Source organism: Protopterus annectens, chromosome 10.part0, assembly GCF_019279795.1.
Source record: "Protopterus annectens isolate FY-2018-M chromosome 10.part0, PAN1.0, whole genome shotgun sequence".
NCBI lineage: Eukaryota > Metazoa > Chordata > Ceratodontiformes > Protopteridae > Protopterus > Protopterus annectens.
The window spans coordinates 869,155,732-869,180,733 of NC_056744.1; the positions used below are offsets into that span (position 1 = coordinate 869,155,732).

Sequence of the window (25,002 nt, forward strand, 5' to 3'; positions counted from 1 at the left end):
AAGCTTTCTACATGGCCCACCTCTTTAGTAAGGGTATCCCATCCAGGGAAAAGGTGGTCATAACATCCCTGTATTCTTCCCTTATAAGACCCATTGTTGAGTACAATGCCCCTTTCGGCATGTACCTCACAAAGCATGTGCAGCAGCTGGAGAGACCACAGAGGTTCCTCACCAGGAGAATCCAGGGCCTCAAATATCTACCCTATACATATAACCTAATGGTCCTGTCCCTCTACTCAGTTTCCTACAGACTCCTCAGAGGTGACCTCTGTCTGGCATACAAAGCAATCTCAGACCCTGCCTTGATGGGACTGCTGCATATCCACAAGTCGAGCTGCACTTGAGTAACCCACACGGGTGACCTCAACCTGGTCTGTAACATCAGTAGGACTTGTTGGTGGGCCACATTTGTGTCCCGGAGACTCCCCTTCTTGTGGAATAGACTCCCTCTCCATGTCAAGCAGAGTACCTCATTAACCCTTTTTAAGCACAACATGGACAACTGACTGGGGAACAGAAAATACACCCTTGGGATTCCACCTATGTCCCTGCTGGACAGTCATATAGGATGCTGGCTTGTTGGAACATGGGCTAAATTCTTGGCTAGGCTTGTAAGGGCCTCAAGGCCAGTAACCTAGCAACTTCCTATGATCTTCTGAACTAAATAATCAGCTTATTCCACCTGACTCTTGCCGTCTTCCCTTCCCAGATAAAATCCTTCAGCTCCACAACTTCTCCTCTGGTTGATAAAAATATGCCTGACCTGTGTATAAGACTTAAGCGACTAAAAATGTTTTAACTGCTTGTGTCCTATTATCTCTATCCATATAACTGAGCTTCCAATTCCTCAGTTTTTGTATTATCTTTTGTTTATTCTCCTCCCACATATCCTAAGCTGCCACACAAGAGTTGTTTTTAATCCATACTCCTAAGTACTTCATTTTATCATGTCCCCATAAATATGGATATTGCTGAAACAATTCCTGTGAGGGTACATAACTTATAGCTATCACATTTGTTTTTGCTTCATTAACTGTGTATCCAGAAAAGATTTGAAATTGTCTTAAAATGTTCCACAGCACTGACATGTCCTTTTCTGGTTTTATCAGGTATAAAATAATTTCATCTGCAAATAGACCCATCTTTTCTTGACTACCGTACCCATTTTATTCTTAAATGTCTGTCCCTTATTTTCTTTTCCAGTGGTTCTAAATATAATGCAAATAGCAAAGGGGAAAGAGTGCACCCCTGCCTGTTTCTTCTGCTCAAGCAGAAATTATCACAGAGGAACGCACCCACTTTATTTTTCACCTCTGATCCCTCGTATGTCCTCCTAATTAGTCTTATAATTTTATCAGGGAATGCAAATGCTTCCGTTGCCCTGTTCATAAAGTCCCAGCTTACTCTGTCAAATGCTTTCTCTGCATCAAGACCCACCAACAACAGTGGTATTTTCTTACATTCTGCTTCCCTGTGGATCATCTGTGTTCTATCAATGTTGTTAAATGTTTGCTTCCCCTCCACAAACCTACATTGGTTCATATCTATAAAGTTTAGTATCATTTTGTCATTCTTTTAGCCATTATAGATATAAACACTTTATGATCAATGTTTACTATTGAAATGGGCCTGTATGAAGTTGGGTCTGATGGGTCTTTACCACCACTTTCTTCCAAGAAGTTACTACTACTACTACTCTTAAAATACTTTTGAAACAAAACCTTCCAGATCTTTACCAGTTTTCCCCACTTAGTCTCCAAACTTCCACAGGAGTACTGTCTATTTCTGGGGACTTTCCTGTGGATTGGCTGTACATCACCATTTTTGTCTCATCTCCTCCTATCGTAGCTGCTTGTAATTAAGCCTCCTCTACCTCTAACCTTGGCATATTTACTACTACTACAAACATTTCCATTTGTTAGCTTTTCTTGATTTTCATATTTCTCTGCTTTATACAGAGTTTCATAGAAATTCCAAAATAGTTCTAATAGCTGTACGCGATATCTTGTTGTCTTTCATGTTGTAGGCTCCCTAAGTCTGAAGCTTGATGATAGATCTTTCTGTGTCTTGAGTCGTTGTGCTAAATGTTTTTGTACTCTTCAGTTATTAAAACATTTGCTTAATAGCAATCTTTCTAAATTCATGCATGTTATCAAAGTAATCCTTTATTTTCCATTTAGCATTCTGCAACTACTTCTCTTCTTGTTCTGTGAGGTTCCCCCTGTTGTGCAATATTTTATTATGTCAGTCCCTCTAAATAATTCTCATTATTACTTAACTATATCTCCCTTTCTTTTATTTTCACCATATTTTAAACTCTACTTTAATTATATCCCACTCCCTAGCTATATTTTCATAAGAAATTGCTTTCTTCTCTAATAACTCCTGAAAAAATTTCCACTGCCCATTCCTTAAAATCCTCTCTTTCCAACAGATAGGTGGGAAAGCTTCAGCATCTCATTTTTTATTTCATTACCTTGTGTTTTTATTTTAGTTGTTATTGGCGCATGATCTGAAATGGTTACTGGCTGCATAGCAAGACATTTAATTAAATGCACCTGTTTCTATGAATTGGAAATTATGTCTCTGAAATGTAAATTCTGTCTAGCCTAGCCCAGTTTTCATAGTTTGGGGAATATGATGGAAATTCACTCTGAACTCCTAGTACAGAATTCATATCTTCCATGCCAAATATTTTCATGAATTTTTTTCCGGAACCTACTCGCCTTTGTTATATTTTATGTTCTGGGCCCCCCAGACGCATCTTTACTGCTGCAAATCAAATTCCACTCATCAACCTATAAGTAATATTCCTTGCTGAAAGCTGATTATGTCTTCCAGAATTTTTTAAGCTCCATTTTAGCAGTTTTAGGTAAAATATAAACACGTGCCAGTGTAATCCTTCTCCCATGCCAGTAGCGAATTTGTACTACAAATCTAACATTTTTATCCCCTTCTATCACTGTTGGAGCTCCTCTTACAATTAATATAAGTGCTCCTCTTTTCCTTTGTCCCAGGTATTTCACTGAATAACCATCCTGAAAACCTTTCTTTATCAAATTCACATGTCCAGTTCTTTCCAAGTGTGTCTAGTACAAGTGTGTCCAAGTGCATAGTTCACTACTCTTTCTTTTTTGTATTTATCTGTGAAAATGTTGACATTTAAAGACATTACACAAAGCATTATTGTGTTAAAAAGGTGTTCTCAACTTTTATGTGTGACAGCTTTCTGTTAAGTGTCTAGTTCCAGCTTTTGATTTTTGTTTTATATGCATATACTGTTTGGCAGGTTGACCTTTTATACAGTTTTTCTTGTCATATCCATTTGAGTCTGTCGCATCTTAAAAAACGTTTTTTTTTTTTATTGAAAGCCGTAAAAAAAAACACACCCCAATGCCACACTCAAACCTAATAAAATACTAACTAAGAAACTAACTAGGGCTTCATTCAAAATATGAAGTTTTACCCTCTAAATGGAACGTCCCCAAACAGTACAAAGTTACAAACCACAAAAACTTAAAAACCTAAAAGAAAGATTATCCATGCTAAAACACATGGTACAGCGTGTGCTTCTACTAAGTGCTGTCTGTTTTTGTCTTATCTTTATACAGTGGATATAAAAAGTTTACACACCCCTGTTAAAATGCCAGTTTTTGTGATATAAAAAAATGAGACCACAATAAATAATTTCAAAACTTTTCCCACCTTTAATGTGACCTGTACAATTCAATTGAAAAACAAACAAATCTGTTAGGGGAAAAAATAAAAAAATGTACAGTAAGCTTGTTGCATAAGTGTGCACACCCTTAAAGTAATACTTTGTTGAAGCAACTTTTGATTTAATTACAACATTCAGTCTTCTTGGGTACACACCTGCCATCAATTAAAGAGACTCTGACTAACCCCAGATAAAGTTCAGCTGTCCTGGTAGGATTTTCCTGACATTTACTCAGTTGCCTGCTAGTGCAAAAGCCATGATTTGCAGAGAGCTTGTAAAGCATCAAAGGGATCTCATTGTTGAAAGGTATCAGTCAGGAGAAGGGTACAAAAAAATTTCCACAGCATTGGATATACCATGGAACATAGTGAAGCCAGTCATCAAATAGTAGAGAAAATATGGGACAACAGTGATGTTGCAAAGAACTGGATGTCCCTCCATAATTGATGAAAAGACAAGAAGAAAATTGGTCAGGGAGGCTGCCAAGAGACCTACAGCAACACTGAAGAAGCTGCAGGAATTTCTGGCAAGTACTGGCTGTATACTATATGTGACAACAATCTCCCTTATTCTCCATGTGTCTGGACTATGGGGTAGGGTTGCAAGACGGAAGCCTTTTCTTACACAGAAAAAACATCCAGCCCTGGCTAAAATTTGCAAAACAATAAATACATCATCTCCCAAAAGCATATGGGAAAATGTTTTATAGTCTGATGAGACCAGGGTTGAACTTTTTTGGCCACATTTCCAAGAGGTACATTTGGCACAAAAACAACACTTTGCATCACCAGAAGAACACCATCCCCATGGTGAAGCACGTTGGTGGCAGTATCATGCTTTGGGTTTGTTTTTCTTCAGCTGGAACTGGGGCTTTAGTCAAGGTGGAGGGAATTATGAACAGTTCCAGATACCAGTCACTTTTGGCCCAAAACTTTCAGGCGTCTGCTAGAAAGCTGAAGATGAAGAGGAATTTCATCTTTCAACACGAGAATGACCCCAAGCATACATCCAAATCAACAAAAGAATGGCTTCACCAGAAGAAGATTAAAGTTTTGGAATGGACCAGCCAGAGCACAGACCTAAATCCAATAGAAAATCTGCGGGGTGACCTGAAGAGGGCTGTGCACAACAGATGCCCACTCAATCTAACAAATTTGGAGAGCTTTTGCAAGAAAGAGTGGGCAAATATTGCCAAGTCAAGATGTGCCATGCTGATAGACTCCTACCCAAGAAGACTGAATGCTGTAATTAAATCAAAATGTGCTTCAACAAAGTATTAGTTTAAGGGTGTGCACACTTATGCAACCAGCTTATTGTACATTTTTTTATTTTTTTGTATTTTTTTAACAGATTTGTTTGTTCTTCAATTGAAGTGCATATGTTATAGGTCACATTAAAGGTGGGAAAAGTTTTGAAATGATTTATTGTGGTCTCATTTTTATATCATAAAAAGCTGGCATTTTAACAGGAGTGTGTAAACTTTTTATATCCGCTGTAGGTCTTCCAGCTTGGAAAATACTTGAATGCTTTCAGAAAACATTATCTCCTAGCCATTTTTCTTTGATTATCAGAGTGTCTCCATGAGACATGAGGACCAGATACAGAGTTGCTACTAAGCTTACATTTATTTGCTAGGAAAAAGCTTTATAATAATCAGTATTCTTTTTCAATTATTTACTTTCTCTTAAAACTTGTTATTGTATCAAGCTAAGGCCCTTAATATGCAAAAATAGGAAAAGTACATCAGTTTTTTTTCTTTTGTCATGCTCTTTTGACCAGACTACTATTCTTTTCTTACACTGTAGTGCCTATATTTCTTAAAACTGAACAAGGAGAAAGAAAAAAAAAACAGGAGCACCTGTTTGCATTAGTATCCTCATTATACTTAAAAATAACTGAGAAAACTTTACTTTATAGCATGCAAAGAAATCATGCATTATAAAAACATTACTTGTAAGAAAAAAAATTGCCCTACTTAGTTAACTTTTTCCCTTCTCTTCACCTCTCCTAAGTATTTTTCTAAATATTAATGACATGAAGTAGGGCATATGCTTTAGAATCCCCTACAAGTTTAACAAAGTCAAAAAAAGTCTGGTATTTCCAGATATTCTGATGTTATCTTAGTCACCATTCCTCACGTTAGGGTCTTGGATCCGATATCGGATCTGAGCCAGAATACTCAGACAGACAGCTTAGCTCAAGCTCTTCCCCTCCCATAATGCTCTGCTGCCCTCTAACCCATCAGATCTCATTTGCCGCTTGATCTAAACAGACGCAGATTGCTCAGCTTCTCATGGGTAAGTAAGTAGGTTCTCTGTTTCTGGGGTTTTTACCTCTTATTTAGGTTTCCCTTTGAATAGTAATGGGTTTGTTGTTGTATTTGTACCTTTTCCCCTCCCGGTTGACATTAAGCCTTTGTTTTTTGGCACCCTTTTTTCTTGGGGGTTTAGCCATTGCTATAGCCTTTAATAAAGGTAGGTTGTTTGGTGTGTTTATTGATTTGTTTGTTGGTTAGTGTCTAGTTTTTTTTTTTTGTTTTTTTTTTTAGTATCAGGCAGATTATTTTAGTTCCTTTTGATCTTCCTCGTGTTTGGACCCAGGTATTTGGATTTTCCTTTGGTAGTGTTGTTGGGTTTGATACATGATGGACATACCCTTGGGTTTTAAAAGGTACTCCTTGTGTGGTCAGAAAATGCCTGCTTCCAACTCACATGAGGAGTGTCGCTACTGTCTCAGCGGTGACCATCTGGGGGTTGAGTGTGGTATTTGCCCTGCGTTCAACCCCTGAGCCCTGGTCGACCACCGAAACAAATTACTGATTAAAAGCTTAGTAAAAGCGGGCCCCCTGGTCACTGCTACCCCGACCAAAGCAGGAAGAGGTTTCCTGCAGGTGAGGAGGTCCCTTCCAAGCGACCCTGGCAGCTTACAGATCCAAAGTCCTCTGATCTGACTCCAGCCAGGCCGGTGTCTGAACTGAGAGCTTTCTGGTCCCATAGTCTCTAGGGATTCCACCCCTGGATTGGACTCCAGGTCTTCAGATCCGACGCTATCGAGTCCCACTCCCAGATCCAAGGCTGCAGATCCCGAGACCCACCGATCCAAGGATGGGTGCATTGTCTATGGATCCGACCATCTGAGATCCGAAAGAGTCAAGGGCAGTTGCCTTGGATCCATCAGTTCTCTTGGTTCCGAGCAGATCTGATCCGAGGGCCATGTCAGAGCCTATTGTAGTGGAGGAGTTTTCCTTGGATCTATTGAGTGTAGAGCGGATGTTTTCACCCTCTCACAAGTCTCACTCAAGGGAACACAAGAGGGGATCCTCTGAGTCTAGACACAGCTCCACAGCCAGGTCCTCCATCTCACCCAGGTCGTCCAGGAGTGTTTTTCCCATGGATATGGGCAGGATGATGTGGTCCTTTCTGAAAGCTCAGATGGAGTTGGGGCTTCTGGCCGGGGACCCAGTCTCCCGTTTTCATTTAACCGCTCCTTATCCAACCGTTGGTTGGATTCCCAGGGACTGGTGTGCAGAGAGGTGGAGATGGGAGTGTTGGGCCCCAGGTTGGTCCATGCTGCATAGTGATCAGTAGTTGGTGTTGTTCCTACTCCCTCAGGCAGCTCATCGCTCCAGGCAGGGCTGCTGAACCAGGGTCCATGGGGTTGGATTCTGATCCAGATTTTTTGGACAGGTCCCTGTCCCTAGGCGCTTTGGCCTTTGACAGCTCTGGTCCAGTGCTGTCTGGCAGAGCAGGGGGTCCGGGGGGATCTAATCTCTCTTCAGCTATGGTATTAGCAGGAGAGTGGGATGGTACCTCCTCCAGTCCTTCCACTTTTCGGGTGCAAAAAGGTCCTTCTCTACTATGAGAGTTGCCTCTCCCACCCATGGTCATCCTACCTAGCCTCAGTATCTGAGCGGACCTCCTCATCCTGCTTCAGGTCAGCCCATCCAGTCTAGCCTCTGGGGGGGTGCTTTCCCCATAGGGGGTCCTCTCCTATTCCGAGTCTTCCCACAACATCCTTCGGAGGAAATTCCTAGGAAGAGGACATGTAAGAGGAGACATCTCGACTCCTCCATGGAGTCCTTAACTAAAGATATGGATGCTGATGAAGGGGAGGGGTCCCCGAGATCTCCACCTGAGGACGTCTCCTTTGGAGACGTACTAGAAATCTCCAAGGCCAAAGGCGGTTGGTCTGCCCAATTCCCTTCCTCTGAGGAAACTATATTTCTGGAGGCTTTTGGTACAGACCCATCTAACTCTTGGGTACCACCCCCCCCCTGCTGACCCTCTTATTAACCTCGTGGACAGCAGGGCTTGGAAGGAGCCAGTGCCTAAGAAAGCAGACAAACCCTTCTGGGCCAAGGCGGTTCCGGTTGATGCTAATGTAGTGGCCGTTGCCATCAAAAAGGAGTTGGCGGAGCAGAATTCTTCTGTTCATCCTCCCAGTCACGAATTGAGATCTCTGGACAGATTTGAAAAGCGGGTGTTCGCTTTGGCTTCCTTTAGCCTGCAAGCCTTAAGTTATCTTGCTCATTTCACCCATCTCCAGAGGGATTTGATTAAGGAACTGTCAGCTTCCTTCACAGGGTCCATGTCTGAGGAGGAATTTAGGATGGTTTCTCCCAAACTGGCCACCCTTCATTTGATTGCTAATTTATCCATGAGGCTAATTTCCAATGCTGCGGAAGGGTCCTCACAGGTGGTGGGTTTAGGCATCACCATGAGGCATCACACCTGGGTGCGCCTAAGCGGGTTTGCAGAGGCCTTCAGAACGTCATTTATCAATGTCCCTTTTGATGGTTCCACTCTCTTTGGTCCCAGCATGAAAGAGACGGCCGCAATGCACAGGAAGGGAAGACGTTGTCGGCCGTTGGAATCAGATTTTCTACCCCCTCAAAGGTACTTCTCTAAGACCCAGAAGGGGAATAAGAAAATGTGATCTCGGAAGGTGCACTCTTCCTTCCAGGATGTTAAGGATGATTTCTCCTCCAGGGGACAGGGAAGAGGTTTCAATGGCAGACGTTGCCCTAGGGGCAGAGGAGGCCCGCAGAATTAAGGTTCCAGGGAGCCCTTCTCTGAGAAACCTTTTCAGCATCCCTGAGACGTTGCCCAACTGTCCTTCCCTGGAGGCAGTTGGGGGTCAGTTATCTTTGCACATTCTAGCTTGGGCAGGCATTACAAACGATCAGTGGGTGCTAACCATTATATCCAGGGGCTATTACATTCCCTTTTTGGAAGCCCCCCCAAAAACCAGAACTCTTCCAGATGTGCCACCCAGGTAGAAAGAGTTGGCCTGACAGGAGGTTGCGAACCTTCTTAGAAAGAGTCATCCAAGAGGTCTCTGCAGGGCAGAGAGGATCCAGACCTTATTCCCACTTTTTTTTTTAGTTCCAAAGAGTACAGGGGACCTACGTCCTATTCTGGACTTCAGTCGCATGAACCTGTTCATACAGAAGTCGAAGTTTCGAATGGTCCCTGTGCAGTCAATTGCACAACAATGACTGGATGTGCTCAGTGGATCTCCAGGATGCATACTACCATATAAAAATGGATCGACAGTCCAGGAGGTTTCTCCACTTTTGCTTGTGAGCCGATCACTTTCAGTTCAGGGCCCTGCCCTTTGGTCTCACATCAGCCCCCCGGGTGTTCACCAAATGCATGGCAGTGGTGGCAGCTCATCTTCAACTGCAGAGAATCCAGATGTTTCCCTATTTCGAAGATAGGCTCCTAATGGCCTCTACAAAGCATCAACTATGGTAAACATATATATGTACCTTACTCTGCCTGTTCCATCATTTGGGAATTACAGTAAACATAGCCAAGTCCTCCTTGATTCCTACTCAACCTCTGCAGTTCATAGGCACTCTGTAGGAAATCACCACACAGATTGCAGCCCTTCCTCTTCACCAGGTTTGTCTAATTCACACCCATGTTCAAGTTCTGCTGGAGCAAATATGTCCTCCGGCTTCACACACACTCAGGGCTCTAGGGTCCATGATGGCTGCCATTTACTTGGTAGTGATGACTCTGTACCACATGAGAGTTCTACAGTAGACCTTTGCAGTTCAATGGTCAGCGTTTCTGCATCCTCTGTCGTGCACCGTTCGCCTCACCCCAATGTGTCAAAAGCATCTTTTGTGGTGATTCATTCACTGGACCTCTTAGCACTATGCTTTAATGAACAACAACTCTTCAGTCCATCAAAAGGGAAAATGCATAAAGCGACTCTTCAGTCCACCAGTAAAACACATCACATTAATGCAATTCAACACACACTGTGTTTTCGTTTTGAAGAACTTCATCAGATGGAGACAAATGCATACCTGAAACACACCCAATTTATACACTTCAAATTAATTAATTAAGACATTTAATTAAGACAAAAAACAGTCCTCATATACATTTAAAGGGCTAAAACCTATAATGCATTCAGCAAATAAATTAGGTACATTTTTAAAAAAACGCATCAAATGCTTAATTCTCTAACTTAAAACAGCAATAATTTAATACTTGAATGTTAAAATATCATTAATAAAATAACTATCAGATGTATTCATAATAAATTAAATAGTACTAAATAATACTAACGCCATCCACTGTTGTAACTTCATAAAGCTGAATAAGTCATGAATATTGAACGTTTCAAACATATAATGCCTAATATTGGGATGAACTATTTTCACCTACATATATAGATAGACTAATGTTATTTAGAATCTAAAGCTTTGCTGATCTCAGCTTTAGCACAGGTGCCAAAGAGATGGCATAATTTAGCCATAATTTTTAATTCAAAATATGCTCACAATTGGAAGTTTTAAAAGCGCTTTCTGGACGATGTGTGTTTTTTATGGATTGGTCCAGAAGATGAATTTTTAGAATTTTTTAAATATATTTCAGAATCCACTGAATTTTTAAAATTTACTTATAAAAAGGATAGGAATTTCTTAAATTATTTGGATATCACGATAGGTAAGGGTGATGATATCTTTTATTCAAAGATTTTTAGAAAGGAAACATTCTCTAATTCGTATTTGGCATTTAATAGTGCACACCCCTACCATCAGAAAAAAGGTATAATAAAGGGGCAATATGTGAGAGGAAGCCATAGGACAACTAGAGAGAGTGACTTTGACGATGAGTTTATTATTTTGTATAATGTGTTTTTAGATAGAGGCTACCCCAATGACCTCATAGAAATGATAGAGATGGAGGTCAGGGGAGCAAGACATGATAAATTTAAACCTATTTTAGGGGTGAAAAGAGAGTTGAATGAGACAAAGCTCAATAAGAATTTTTATGAAGGCGCAGGTAACTTTGTAGTGGATTACAATGGTAGTGCACCCAAAATTAAGAAGATTCTGGAAGAAGAATGGAATAGGTTTGGACAGATTTCAGACCTTAAATGTATCTTTGAAGAACCTTTGAAATGTACATATAGAAGGGGCAAAAGTTTAAAGACCATATTAGAAGGCAAATATGATATGAAAAAAGTTAGGGAAGGTAAAATAGGAACATTCAAATGTGGAAGCTGTTCCCACTGCCCCTATATCGATACAAAGGACACCATTTTTATAGCTAGTAGGGATAAGTTGATACAGAGTAGACATTTTGCCAATTGTGATACTCCCGGGATTGTATATTTAGGGTTGTGTGACCATTGTGATGCATTTTATATAGGAAAATCAGAAAGAAAGTTAAAAAATAGAATATATGAGCATTACTATGAGATTAAAATAAAATGTACTAATAATGCCTTATATAGACACAAATTAAGTTGCCATGAAGCAAAATTTAGCTTTTTTTGTACTGGAAGTGGTGAAAAAAGATGCAAGCGATGGCCCATGGGAAACTTCTATCGAATATAAAGAATTATTGTGGCAACATTTTTGGAAGCTAATAAATTCCCAGGGTAAATGATGCCATCTCTTTGGCACCTGTGCTAAAGCTGAGATCAGCAAAGCTTTAGATTCTAAATAACATTAGTCTATCTATATATGTAGGTGAAAATAGTTCATCCCAATATTAGGCATTATATGTTTGAAACGTTCAATATTCATGACTTATTTAGCTTTATGAAGTTACAACAGTGGATGGTGTTAGTATTATTTAGTACTATTTAATTTATTATGAATACATCTGATAGTTATTTTATTAATGATATTTTAACATTCAAGTATTAAATTATTGCTGTTTTAAGTTAGAGAATTAAGCATTTGATGCGTTTTTTAAAAATGTACCTAATTTATTTGCTGAATGTATTATAGGTTTTAGCCCTTTAAATGTATATGAGGACTGTTTTTTTGTCTTAATTAAATGTCTTAATTAATTAATTTGAAGTGTATAAATTGGGTGTGTTTTAGGTATGCATTTGTCTCCATCTGATGAAGTTCTTCGAAACGAAAACGCAGTGTGTGTTGAATTGCGTTAATGTGATGTGTTTTACTGGTGGACTGAAGAGTCGCTTTATGTATTTTCCCTTTTGATGGACTGAAGAGTCGTTGTTCATTAAAGCATAGTGTGCTGTTAAGAATTTGTGCCTACTTCGATCTGTTCTGGTTTAGTACTGTTTGGTTGATTCGGAACAGTGATTCTCTTTTTTGTTTTTGGTATATAAACAAGCAAGGGAGCACACGTTCTTATCTGCTTTGTCGAGAGGCCATGAGGGTTTGGGAATGGGTGATGTTCACAGGGCGCTTTCTCATTGCAGCACACATTCCCGGAGCATCTGACGTGTTGGTGGACAAATTGAGCAGGGCTATTCTGACCCCTCATGAGTGGCCCCTGAATCCAGTGGTGGCTCAACAGATTTACCGTCGGTGGGGTTATCTGAGCTGCAGTCTGTTTGCTTCTCCTCTCAACCACAAATGCAGCAAATTCTTTGCATTGATCCCCCTAGACAGGGAGTCCCCCAGGGATGTGCTCGCTCACGATTGACCTTCAGGTCTCCTCTATGCTTTTCCCCCATTGCCCTTAATTCCTAGAGTACTTCAGAAAACCAGACGCCTCAAGACGCAATTGATCCTCATTGCCCCCTTCTGGCTTCGGCAGGTGTGGTTTCCCCTTCTACGGTCTCACTTGAGGCATCCACCCTGGGTGCTCGATCCATCCCCGGGTCTTATATCCCATCCGTCACTGCTTCTGTCCCCGAGTCTTCAGACCCTGCATCTGACATCGTGTGTATACCCACTTTCAGTGATTTTTGTCTAAGTCCAGGTTAGGCTCGTCTGTGAAGGATATTATCCTTGCTTCACAGAAATCTTCCACTAGGAAAGTGTATATCAGTAAATGGAAAAGATTTTCTATCTGGGCAAAGAATAAGAATCTGGACCCCTTTTCAGCTTCCATTCCTGAGATCCTTCTGTTTCTGTCTTCTCTATTTAAGGAAGAGGCCAGTTTCTCCACTGTCAAGGTTCAGTTGGCAGCGATTTCAAATTTTCATCTTGGCGATGATTCTACCTTTTCTTCTTGACTCGAACCCCTGTTAAGCATCCATCTCCTCTGGGGGATCTGGCCTTGGTGCTGCAGGCTTTAAGAAAACCACCCTTCGAACTGGATGCATCTTGCAATCTCAAATTTCTTTCATGGAAGACTGCTCTTTTGGTGGCAGTAACCTCAGCGAAGAGAGTCTCTGAGCTGCAAGCTCTTCAATTAAGCCACCCTACTTAATTTTCCATAAGGACAATGTGTCTCTGAAACCAGATCCATTTTTTATGCCCAAGGTAGCTTCAACAGCTAATCTTAATCAATGTATTCATCTTCCAGTATTTTTCCCTGACTATACCAGTAAAGGGGAATACATCCTGCACACCTTGGATGTTCATCGTCAACTTCATTTCTATCTGCAAAGGACTAAGGAATTTAGATGTTCAGAACAGTTGTTTATAGCCTTTTCTATGAATAGAAAGGGCAGAGGAATTTTGAAAGTTAGTCTCCCACTGGATTTCGCAATGTATTGCCTTCATTTACTCTTCAGAAGGTGTTCCTTTATCCACACCAGTAAGGGCTCATTACACAAGGGCGGGGTGTCTACTCCAATGGTGTTTGCAGACCGTCAATCCTTAGATGACATCTGTACAGCAGCAACGTGGTCTTCTCCTCACACTTTCATCTCCCACTATAAGTTGGATTTGTTTTCTAGAGGAAGGGCTCCCTTTGGCTCCACGATTCTTCGGCATGTCCTTCCTTGAGGCCTCCCAGGATTTAGGTAGCTGGGGACTTTGACCCTAATGTGAGGAATGGAGACTAAGATAGCATCAGATTTATAGTTATGTAGTTACCATAACTTGGCATGTGTTATCTGTAGTCACCATTCATCAGGGTCCCACCCTCCAGCCCCCTTCCTGAGAGATTAGCTGGATGATGGTGGTCCTGTATTGGTGGTGGTAGTTTTGGTCTGTCTGTCTTTCCTTATGCAAACTCGATCTGAGGGGTTAGAGGGCAGCAGAGAATTATGGGAGCAGAGGAGCTTGAGCTAAGCTGTTTGAGTATGCCAGCTTGGATTTGATATTGGATCCAAGACCATAACATGATGAATGGTGACTCAGATTACACAGATGCCAAGTTACGGTAAGTACATAACTATAATGCTTGTTTTTCATAGTTCATAGGTTCATCTCCTGTTTCATAGCTCACTTTTTGTTGGACAAACTTTTGTAATTCCACCTTAGCATGTACTGCATCAAAAAATAATTTTGTCCCTTCAGGAAAGAATGTTCAGAAGATAGATAGGCGAGTACAGCAATTTGAATCTCATGCTGCCTATTCGACATTCCCAGAATAGTGGAATAAATGTACTCCTCCCCTGCCTGATGTGCAGTGAGTAATCATTCTCCACAAACACTCTGCCGTCTCCCACTTTTATTACTCTGTCTTTCTGCCACGGTTTTGTTAGAATCAACTCCTCCTGCTGATAGAATTGCATCTTTACTATTAAAAGTTTAGGTTGCTTTCTCAGCCAGGTTTGGAGCATACACACAATGTGCCTGTTCAGTTAACCACTCCTGCTGTGGAGTACCAGTCCAGTTGCTTATTTGTACTTTAATAAAATTAATATAGTCTGTTCATATTCAGCCAGCCTTTTATTCATTTCATCCTCTGATTTTTGCAGTTTTTTATCACTTCATCTGAATATCTGTTTAAAGATTCTTCCATTTTTTTCCAGTTTTTTGTTATTTTAGTTTATATACTCCATCAATGTTTCATTTATTTTAATCAGGTCTGTATGCAGTTGTCTTATTCTTTCCTGTAGGTTACTGGAAGTTATGTCTGGAGCTTACACTGCTTTTTGCTGAACAGCTGCATTACTTTTCCCAGTCAGTGTTGCTTTTGTAGCTGATTTTCTTTCATGTCCTCTGTTTATCTTTTTTCTTGACATACAGGCAGTGCACTTACTAACAAGTTACTGAAATTTATCCAGAAATACAAGTCCACAGGCTTTCTCTGCTGGGTTTCTGTTTTCACAGTGGTAGAACTAGAATTAAGCTGTTACTCAATGTGCAGCCATCTTGGAAGTCAGGACATGCCTGTATTGTTGGATTTATATCAATGTTGTGTCATAAGTCAGTATCTGTCTTTGACTGTAGGACCTTCTTGGAAAAGATGCTGAAGCCTGTATTAATGTCTTGCAGTTGTGTGTGCTAGAAGTTTGCATTGGCAGGATATCATTGACATGGTTTTGCATAGTGTCATGGCAGGATTTATTGTTCTTTCTGGCTGTCTGCCATTTTATTCCTTGAATAAAGAAGGTAACAAGCAAGAGTATTTTATTATGGTATCGTACCTCGCAATTGCCAGATCTTAAAATGTCCACATTTTTGCCTCATATTTTTGGTCTGTTTCTCATAAAATTGTGTTTTCCTGGCAAATCATTGAGGACTGAAGTCAAAACATAATGGCAGACATTTGGGCTTTAGACTTCATATCTTTCAGAAAATTCATACTAATTCAAAACTTGTTCTATCAACTAAGTTTATAAGAGCAATATTTAAAATGTGTCCCTATTTTTGGGCTTTGTTCCCCATTCTTTGTGGCTTTGTCTTGATTTCTTGCTCTTAAGAGATTGAAAGGTATGTATGTATTTATACTGTCACAGAAAATGCGCATTTATGCTTTCTACTTTGAGAATAAGGGAATGTTTTGTATGAGACTTGTGTTTCTGTGTTATTGCTAAGCTAGAAAAATAAAATGGATCTCATTTCTGATATTTCTCTCAGTTGCATGATTGGACTTTTAATATATGGCTACTTTATCTTTTCTTGCAGTTATAATTTTTTTTCTGACCAAAGAATGAGTTCAACTCACTTTTTTTCTTTAAGTTTACTTATAACTTTCTGTATGGGGTGATATTGAGGAGATAATAACATTCACTGGAGTCTAGCTTAACTTTGCTGAAGCAGTCTTGTTAATACAGTCTGACTAACTATCACGTAAGCAACAGTTTAACACATTTACTTTGCGTTTTAGTGATTGGTGTTATATATTGCACAAATGTTGTTTTCCGAATGTAGAAAATTATTGAATGTGGTAACTGTTTCATGCAGTGGTCACTTATAAGGCAGTCATTAAAGCAGGTAAACATTACAAAATATTCAAATGGATTTTCACAATTTTTTCACAGTATTAAAGACATTGAATACAACTTAAGTATAAAAGTTAACTCATTTTCACAGTGCATGTATACCATACTTTATTTAGCAGTAGATAGGAAGCCGTAATGATTTTTTGTGTCAAGTTTTTTTTTTGTTTGTTTGATGCACTAAATTTTTTCTTAATATCTGCCAGTATGTTTTATTACCTGAGGTCTGCAAAGGATTAACAGGCACTGTTCAAGTTAAAATTGAGAAACAAGTACTAAGTTTCTAAAATGATTGATTCAGTTTTGATGTTTTGTCATTTTAGAGTATTATTGAAGTACTGAAATTGTTTTATGCACTTTTTTGTAGCTGCTCTTGATAAGGGTGATGACAGAAGACTTAGCAAGAAACCAGTATTCAGTAGTTCTCAGGTAAAGCTACACACAAGATATATGGAAGTGATATGTTGCTTTTTTAACAAGCTTCTGTGAAACCATGTTAAACACCAATAGCATTTTCTTAATTTGTCACAGCAATGTTTTTTAAATTTGCTTCTGATTTCCAAAGGTTTTTTTAGGCAACAGACGTAGATAGTGTGATTTGATGCTTGGCGGATGATGCTCTTGGGAATGGAGCCCTAACTTGCATCATAGACCACCTAAGTTTGATAACTGGCCTTGGTATGAGACCAAGGAGTCTCCCCTACTTCAAGCAGACTGCCAGTGACATGGTAGCCTCTGGGGGCGGGGTGAGCTACCTGGCCTTGTGGGTGGTGATGCTAAATTGTCACATTCACTCCTCTCTAGTTAGAGCTTCCCTTCTGTTTTATATCTGATGCCCACCTCCTAGTTGTCATCCTTAGAGGGAATGGTATGCTCACTTATGAAAGACAATGGACATTGTCTGTGAAGAAAGAGGGCCTGCCTGTGTGTAGGATTATAACAGGATTTCACTGTACTCTCTACCCTCCCTAGGGGGAGGGCTAAAAGAAACAATGGACTAATGAGGACAGGGTAGACGCCAGGGGTAGGCAGCCAGAATGATGTGGTATGATTCAGGTGTCTTTACTCCTGACTATTTTGCAACATTCACCAAATAAGCACCTTCAATTAACCCTGCCTTCTGTCTTCTTTCCCGATTACTGTTATGGTCTCCCTGTGAGAACCATTCAGATCAGATGTTTATGAAATGTTTTCATCCATCCCACATTTTAGTTACAGATTTATGTTGAGTGAAGTGATAAAGACAGGAAGAAATAGTAATAGAATCCTCAATTTAGCTTTCTGTTTCGTTCAGCAGATAGTTCCACTAGTAGTAATGGTGGCATAGATTTATGACTTTAGCGCTTTAATAGATATGTACTAACTTAATAATATTATTCTTGTGTGCCATTTTAATCATACTGTTCTGCCACTACTGTCAAACCATGGCTTATTGTCCATGTTACACAGGATGCTGTACTGCTATTTAACAGACTGCATCAGTATGAAATGTGTGCCAAAGTACTGCATCAGTTTTGGAAGGAAATCCTACTAGGATCTGACAGTAGTGAAATGTATTTTTTCCGCACCATTATAAATTGTAAGAGATATTGTCTATATCTGAGATAAATCTGTGCCTGTGGTGAAAATAATAACTTTGTTAATGATATTTTGGTGAACCTGTCTTCACAGAATTGGATGAGTATTAATTTCTGTCAGAAAGCATTCAAGATGAGCAGTACATGTTTCCATTAGCATTAAGGAGTATTCACATAGAGCTCTTAACTTTGTGGTCATATAAATGCAAATGTCAAAGTTACAGTGAGTGTATATCAAATCAGAATGCGTCAGACATTCAGATCTGGCTGTTTTTTTTTTTTTGTTTTTAACTGGGATGCAGTAAGATTAGTTCCATGAGAGCTGTAGGGGTATATTTTATTAAAGTAGTATAACTCTTGAGAAAAATTTAAACAGAAATGTTTCTGGGCTTGCTTAGTGTGCTTTATTATTCTGATGTGAGTATTTTGGGGGTTCATTTTGACATAACATTAAAGATAATCTGTACACTTAATGCAGATTCACTGACAGCATGTAGTTTGGAAATTAATAACATGACCATAAGTAGGAGACTGGACAACCTGTGTATCCATGAGACAAGATGGAAGGGCAGTGCATCAAGGCAACTTGGATTGAGATCCACCGTCTGCCACTTAGATGGAGGACAGATGAGAAACTGTGTGGAAAATGTGGTGAGGGAGAGACTTCTGAAGACATTGAGGGATGTAATCAGAATTAATGATAAAATTATGGCAAATCAGACTCAAGTAAAGATAGGATAACATTCATAATCTTCAGCTTGTACCCTACAGCAGGATTGTGATGGGAAGGAAAATAATGCATTCAGGCAGCAGTTGCAGGAACTACTAGATTAAAGCAACATGACAACATGAGTTGCTGTTGATAATGAGGGACCTAATTGCGAATATCAGGACAGGCAGCATAGGATATGAGGACTGCCTTGGTCCATATGCATGGGGCAACATGAATGGTGACATAGGAACAATAGTCTAGTAATAAGATGTCTATTCATATGTATCTTTAAGAGGACACTTAAAAGTTCATGCGTCCCTTTACAAGCATTTAATAGGGCTTACCTCCCAAATTTATCAGGGCTGTATATGACAATCCTGGTTTAAATTTGCTTCTGTCCTTCCAGTCATCAAGACTAGCATTAAAGGTGACCAATGTAATACTTTGACCTATAGTGGTAACTTAATCCATAGGATGGGAATCTGTTGCATTAGGAACCTCTTCAGTGTGCCCTGTGTATTTGCTGGTGCAGATGTAAGTCCCTAGTGTAGGTGTTAGTAGAGCCACTAGTTTTGCAAAGAAAGATATGGTCACAAAGGACTGGGTCTTTCATGGCTCAGTAAATTAAGAGCACATATTACCCTGGAACAGCATGTAGGCTACTGAGTATAGTGAAATTTGTGCTAATCTGTTGGAATAGTTGAAAGATTTTAAGGCCTTTGATTTTCTTAATAAGGTATCTTTGTGACCTTTCTAGGTGAACAGTATGCTTCAGTTTTTACATACAAAAGGGGGGCACTGTATTCAATGATGCATGCAATAAGGGAGGAATACCGTGGCAGGATGACTACTTTGGATCTTGAATACATTTCCTTAGAAATTAAGTGGGCCAGATAGAAGGATTTCCCCGAGTATGGTGGAAACATGATCGAATGAGAGAAAGAAAATTGCCCATACAAGTACCCAGGTCCCTTATGATTGTGTCTGTTTGAGAGGAGTGCCATTTAAAACATATGCTGTGGGAATAGCTTTTTTTTTTTATCAAATGCTACCACACTGCACTTTCTTGCATTTAACCTGAGACCATTTTCAGCACACCAGGTATGTGCAGATTCCAACCTTTGCTGGAAGTATTTAGTATCAGTTGATGAGTATAGAACAGTACCCGGCTTGCATTCATCAGCAAATGTGGTCAACCACACTTCTGGGATATTGGACTGGATGTCTGCAAAATAAATGCCAAACAAGAGAACCCCAGCACTGATCTCTGTGGCACTCCACTAGTTACAGTTTTATATTCAGAGAGGGTACCGCAGCTTTCACAACCTGGAATCTGTCAGATAGCTGTTTTGCCATCCAGGAGAAGATATAGGGGTTTACATTACCTTTTCCTATTTTTTTTATCAATATCAGCATGTAAGATAGTATCAAAAGTCTTGAACAGTTTGAGATAGTATGTGTGCACTGAGTGACTGTTGTCCACAGCCTCTATATCTTTTTCAAAGAAAAGCTTATTAGGCTCAGGCAACAGGACCTCCTCTTCACAAAACCAAACTGATTGTGATCTACATCCTTTAAGTTGCCTGTGTCTACATGGATGTATTTTGCTATGACACTTTCCATAGCTTTGAATATAAGACTGTTGAGACTGATGGACTTGAAGTTGCCTGGATATGTAGAAGAGTCTGTGATGTCTGGTTAATATCCCACTTGATTGCCACCAATAATGTGATATCCGGTATATATCCCACCAGACTGCCATCAATAATGTGACGTCCCCCCACTTAAACATGGGTCAGTAATTAAGGAGCCTCAGTCCTCACCACTGACTCCAGTGTGGGAGCATCATGGAAAGACAGCAGAGCACAAAGCACACAAGCAAAATTCCGCATTTTCCCTTAAGAGCACAACAAGAACGCACACTATTTCTTGGGACTGGACTATATACCTCTGTCCACCCCAAATGTAATCCCACACCCTTCTCCTTCACACCAGTCATTACTAGCTACATAAAATCACTCCTCTCCAAGCTCAAACCCAGCTGTTTAGCTGCTGACCAACTACCTAACAAATTCCTTAAAATCGCAGCCAGCTCAATAGTCTACCCCATGTTTGTCTTAATCAACTGCTCAATCTCAGAAAATTATGTTCTCCAACTTTGGAACATATCTCACATTATTCCACTACACAAAGCTGGCCCCTCTAAAGAACTAACCATCTAACATCCCATAGCCATCCTGTCCCCTCTAGCCAAGATCTTAGAGAAATGCATACACTCCCAATGTCTCACCCACCTCCTCAATCACAACCTCCTCTCCCCCACTCAGGACGGGTTCAGGCCTAAACATAGTGCCACCACTGCCCTATTGTCATTCACAAACACCATTCAAGGTCTCATTAACAGAGGCCAAATAGTCTCCTCCATATTTCTAGACATGTCAAAAGCCTTTGACACTGACTCCCACCAAATCCTGCTAAATAAACTATCATCCCATGGCCCCAACACATCAGCCCTGTCCTGGTTCCACAGTTATCTCTCTAACCGGCAACAAGCCACAAAATGGGATAACACCCTGCCCCCCCTTCTGCCTGTCACTGTTGGAGTACCCCAAGGATCCATACTTGGCCCCCTTCTCTTTACAATTTTTACTAACAACCGCAGCTCTACATCCCAAGTAGCCTGCATAGTCCAGCACGCAGACAACTCTACTCTAATCTGTTCAGCCCTCACCCCACAGGATCTACAGACAAAAATGCAAAAATCTTTTCAGGGCATGGAAAACTACCTCACCAACCACCAACTTATGCTAAACCCTAACAAAACCAAGTTAATCATCTTTAATTACAACAAACTCAAAACATGTCAATCCTGTCCACAAACGGAAAAATAATAGAACCCACTAACCAAACAAAATTTCTAGGTATCACAATTGATGAAAACCTAAGGTTTGAAACCCACATGTCCCTCACCATCAAAAAAGTCCACTCCAAACAAGGCATCCTTTATAGAATTAAACATTACATTTCAGAAATTGCCAGACTAGTCACTGCCCACACTCAGCAACTTTCATCCCTCCTCTACGGCTCCCAAGTATTTACAAATATTCGGAAATCAGACCTACATAATCTTGAAACATGCTATAATAAAATAGCCAGATTTGCTATAGACCACCTTTACAGAACACTTCACTGCTCAGTTCTTGCACAACTCAAATGGTTAGAACTCCCAAACCTTCTAACACTAAACCAACTGTCCTTAGCCCACAAAATCATGCACAAACCAAACAACTACCCATCACTCAGTAAACTACTACAACACAACAGCAATCCTAGAACACTACAGTCCTCAAATAAACTAATGTTAAACGTTACTCACAACCACAGCTCTCAAGGCACCGCGCTCTACTCCTATAAAATTGCAAAACTCTGGAATACTCTTCCTCAATCTATAGCTAACAATTCAAGCATACATGAGTTTAAACACTCCCTCAAGGAACATCTAGCAAAACAATGCTTCTGCTGCTGACATACCCCAGGCTAGTCCACCTACTATTCCCTTGCATTTCATCCTTTACTAGCTTACTGTCTCAACTACAGTTATTATCTGCTGAAGTCTAGTGAGGCCCTGTACTCTAGTTCAGTTAGTAAATGTAAACACATATGCTACTATTAGTCTTTAAACTCTTATACTGACTGCATTGCTCTTTGACAATCTGTAGCACAATGTTCTCACTATTTAAATCATGCCGTTAATCTCAATTTCAAGTTTTCTTAAAAGTGTTTTTTCATTATTGTATTTAGTCATTTGCTGTACTGATTTTTTTCTTTACATATTGTTTAAATAATACGTGTTCAAATTGTTTGTTCAAGAGTGTCTAGTTGTACATGTGGAGCTTTTCTCCCTGGGCCTCTGGTGAAAATGGGACTCGTGCCCAGTCAGACAATACCTGGTAGACAAATGAAAATGAATAATTAATAATAAGTAAATAATTATCGTACACTTCAGAGCAATGTGTTCCAGTTTAAGACGTCTGACTCATTCACACGCAAAATAAATTTAAATCTCACACACAGTAAAACTTAAGGGAAGCCTGACACAGATTTCCAGCTTTGTCCCCTCCCCAGTACAAATGTTAAATTCTGCCACCAGAGTCAGACAGGTCTATAACCCGTTCAAAGGATGATCATTTATTAAAATTTAAATATCAAAATAGATTAAAGCTATGATCAGACACAGTCAGGCATTCATGGGGACCTGGGGAGTATTAAACTGGTATAAGCACTCTCTAGTCTCTAAAGAATGCACTGATTGTTCAGCCACAATGTGAAGTTATGAAAAACATTTAATAGTAAGTAAAATGATTACAATGTGTAAATCAGTAGTTTTCAATAAACACAGAACTATAAAATTAAACTGTAGGATAGAAGTCCATCATCTTAGAAAAACTCTAAATAACTAAACTTTCCGAATCTAACTAGAAAATACCATTCCTTGAGGCAGTCTTTACAGTTTTTGGTGAGTCCTTTTTTGGGTATCCACTACACAGCACTGTAACTAACTGCAACTCTTAACTGCCCTTCAACTGACTTCAGCAGTCTCTTTTGTAGTCCAGGTTAACAGTCTGAACTGTCTTATTTTAAAAATAACAATCAGCTGTTTGAAAAGGTTCTTTTTCCTGTCGGTCATCTGTTCAAATAATCACCTAGCAAATAGAAACAGTCTAATGACATCACCTACTGATCAGCTGATTCTCTACAGACAGTTTGCACTTTAGAATCTCCCTCACAATCATGTGCAATTAGACATGTATCAAACAACTGACAGATTCTTTAAATATATTGTATAAACAGGGTAATGTTCAACATTTTAAAAACTACTTTAGATTTTCACATGCTGGCATGCAATGCAAATTAATCAGAGAATATGCACACATCTGCTGCCAGACATGCTAACACAGATGACAGGGTTTTTATTTTCTTCACATTGTCACCTTTGTATAGGGCTGTTAAAGTGGCTGTTCTCCAGGCATCGGGCATAAGCCCTGTAGATAGGCTGAGGTTAAAAGATTAAGTGGAGGCGTAGTTCTTGGCACAAATAATATTGCAACCTAGTTTGTTGTCTGGTCCCTTGGAAATTTTACTTTTAGTCTTTGACAAGGATTCTAAGACTTATTCCAAAATGATTTCGGGGGAAACTAAATTTTCAGTGATACTGGAGGCAAGAATGAGGGTAGGTAGGGTAAAGTTACCACTTAGTTTGTCTGCTAATATCCTGGCTGTATCATTTAGATTTAGTATGTTTGATATCATTATAGAAGAGCTTGATGGATTTTTAGAAATTATTCCTTTATTTTCTGACACAGCTGAGGGAGACTTTGTAGTTTTCTTTGTTATATGTAATGTCCTTAAGCTTGTACTCTGCTTCTAATAGTACTCTTTTTTAAGTTTCCATGTTTCAGTGTAGTCCTGAGATACATGGATGGGTATTTCTTACAACATTTTATTATTTTCCATCTTTTGTTATACTGTTTATTAATAGAAGAGTTTCACCAAAGCGTTTTTTCCTGAATTTACCATTAAAGTTAGGGTGGACAGGTACTGACTTGTCTATGCAGCTGTTTAGGTGTTGGTAAAAGTTTGAGGTGAGTGTGACAGCCCTCTCAGCTGGGTCCATTTGCAGGAGATTATTAGGAAATTTGCCTAGGTCTTCTACAAACTGAAATAGTTTTGCACTGGTGAAGTCCCTAAAGACAGACTCATTTGATGGTGGGGTGCTACCACTAGGCCTGAGGGAAACGACGACTGACTTGTGGTCAGATTTAACTCCAGATGAGTAGATGTGTGGTGAAATCCCTTAGCAAGAAGGCATTTGGTTTGATATGTAACTCAACACTGGTGGTAAGATAATTTCCATGGTCTTTGGGGAACAGAGATTGGGATCTCTAGCAGAAAAGTAGTAGTAGTTGGATTTGTTAATGGTGATCTGGATCTTCAGGAGCTCTAGTTTAGGGTTGTTGGTAATTTGATATAAGGTAATGGTATGTCTGACAAATACAGATATTCTGCCATAGTTGCTCAAGTGCCTGAAGCAATGATAAACACTAACCCTGGCATAGAGCAAATGCTGCCACTGTACTGAAGCCATATCTCAGTAAGTATACAAATGCAAATGTGCTTGAGTTGCAAGTGACATCTCTCTATTTAGACTCCTAGCATTTAGTGCCACAATGATATTGTCTGAATTGGAGTTTGAGTTTGCTATGCAGAAATGTCTAACAAGTGGACTCTGCCTAAGAAAGGCACTGTAGAGGCAGCAAAGATTTCAGCCAGTATGTGGAAGCCCTAGTATGAGAGGCGTAGGCCATCCATGGCAAAACAGGAAGTCATATCTATCATTTCATCCCAGGCCAATACATACTGGATCA

General features: G+C 39.8%; 1 protein-coding gene across 5 annotated transcripts in view; it reads left to right on the plus strand.

Annotated features, from left to right (window-relative positions):
- BTBD8 (BTB domain containing 8) overlaps window positions 1-25,002 on the plus strand; it is a 1,983,533-nt gene that overhangs the window by 1,500,536 nt on the left and 457,995 nt on the right. For all 5 annotated transcript variants that reach the window (XM_044085661.1, XM_044085663.1, XM_044085662.1 and 2 more), the window contains one exon: window positions 16,656-16,717. In XM_044085661.1, the coding sequence (XP_043941596.1) occupies window positions 16,656-16,717 (62 nt within the window). The remainder of the gene's footprint in view (window positions 1-16,655; window positions 16,718-25,002) is intronic.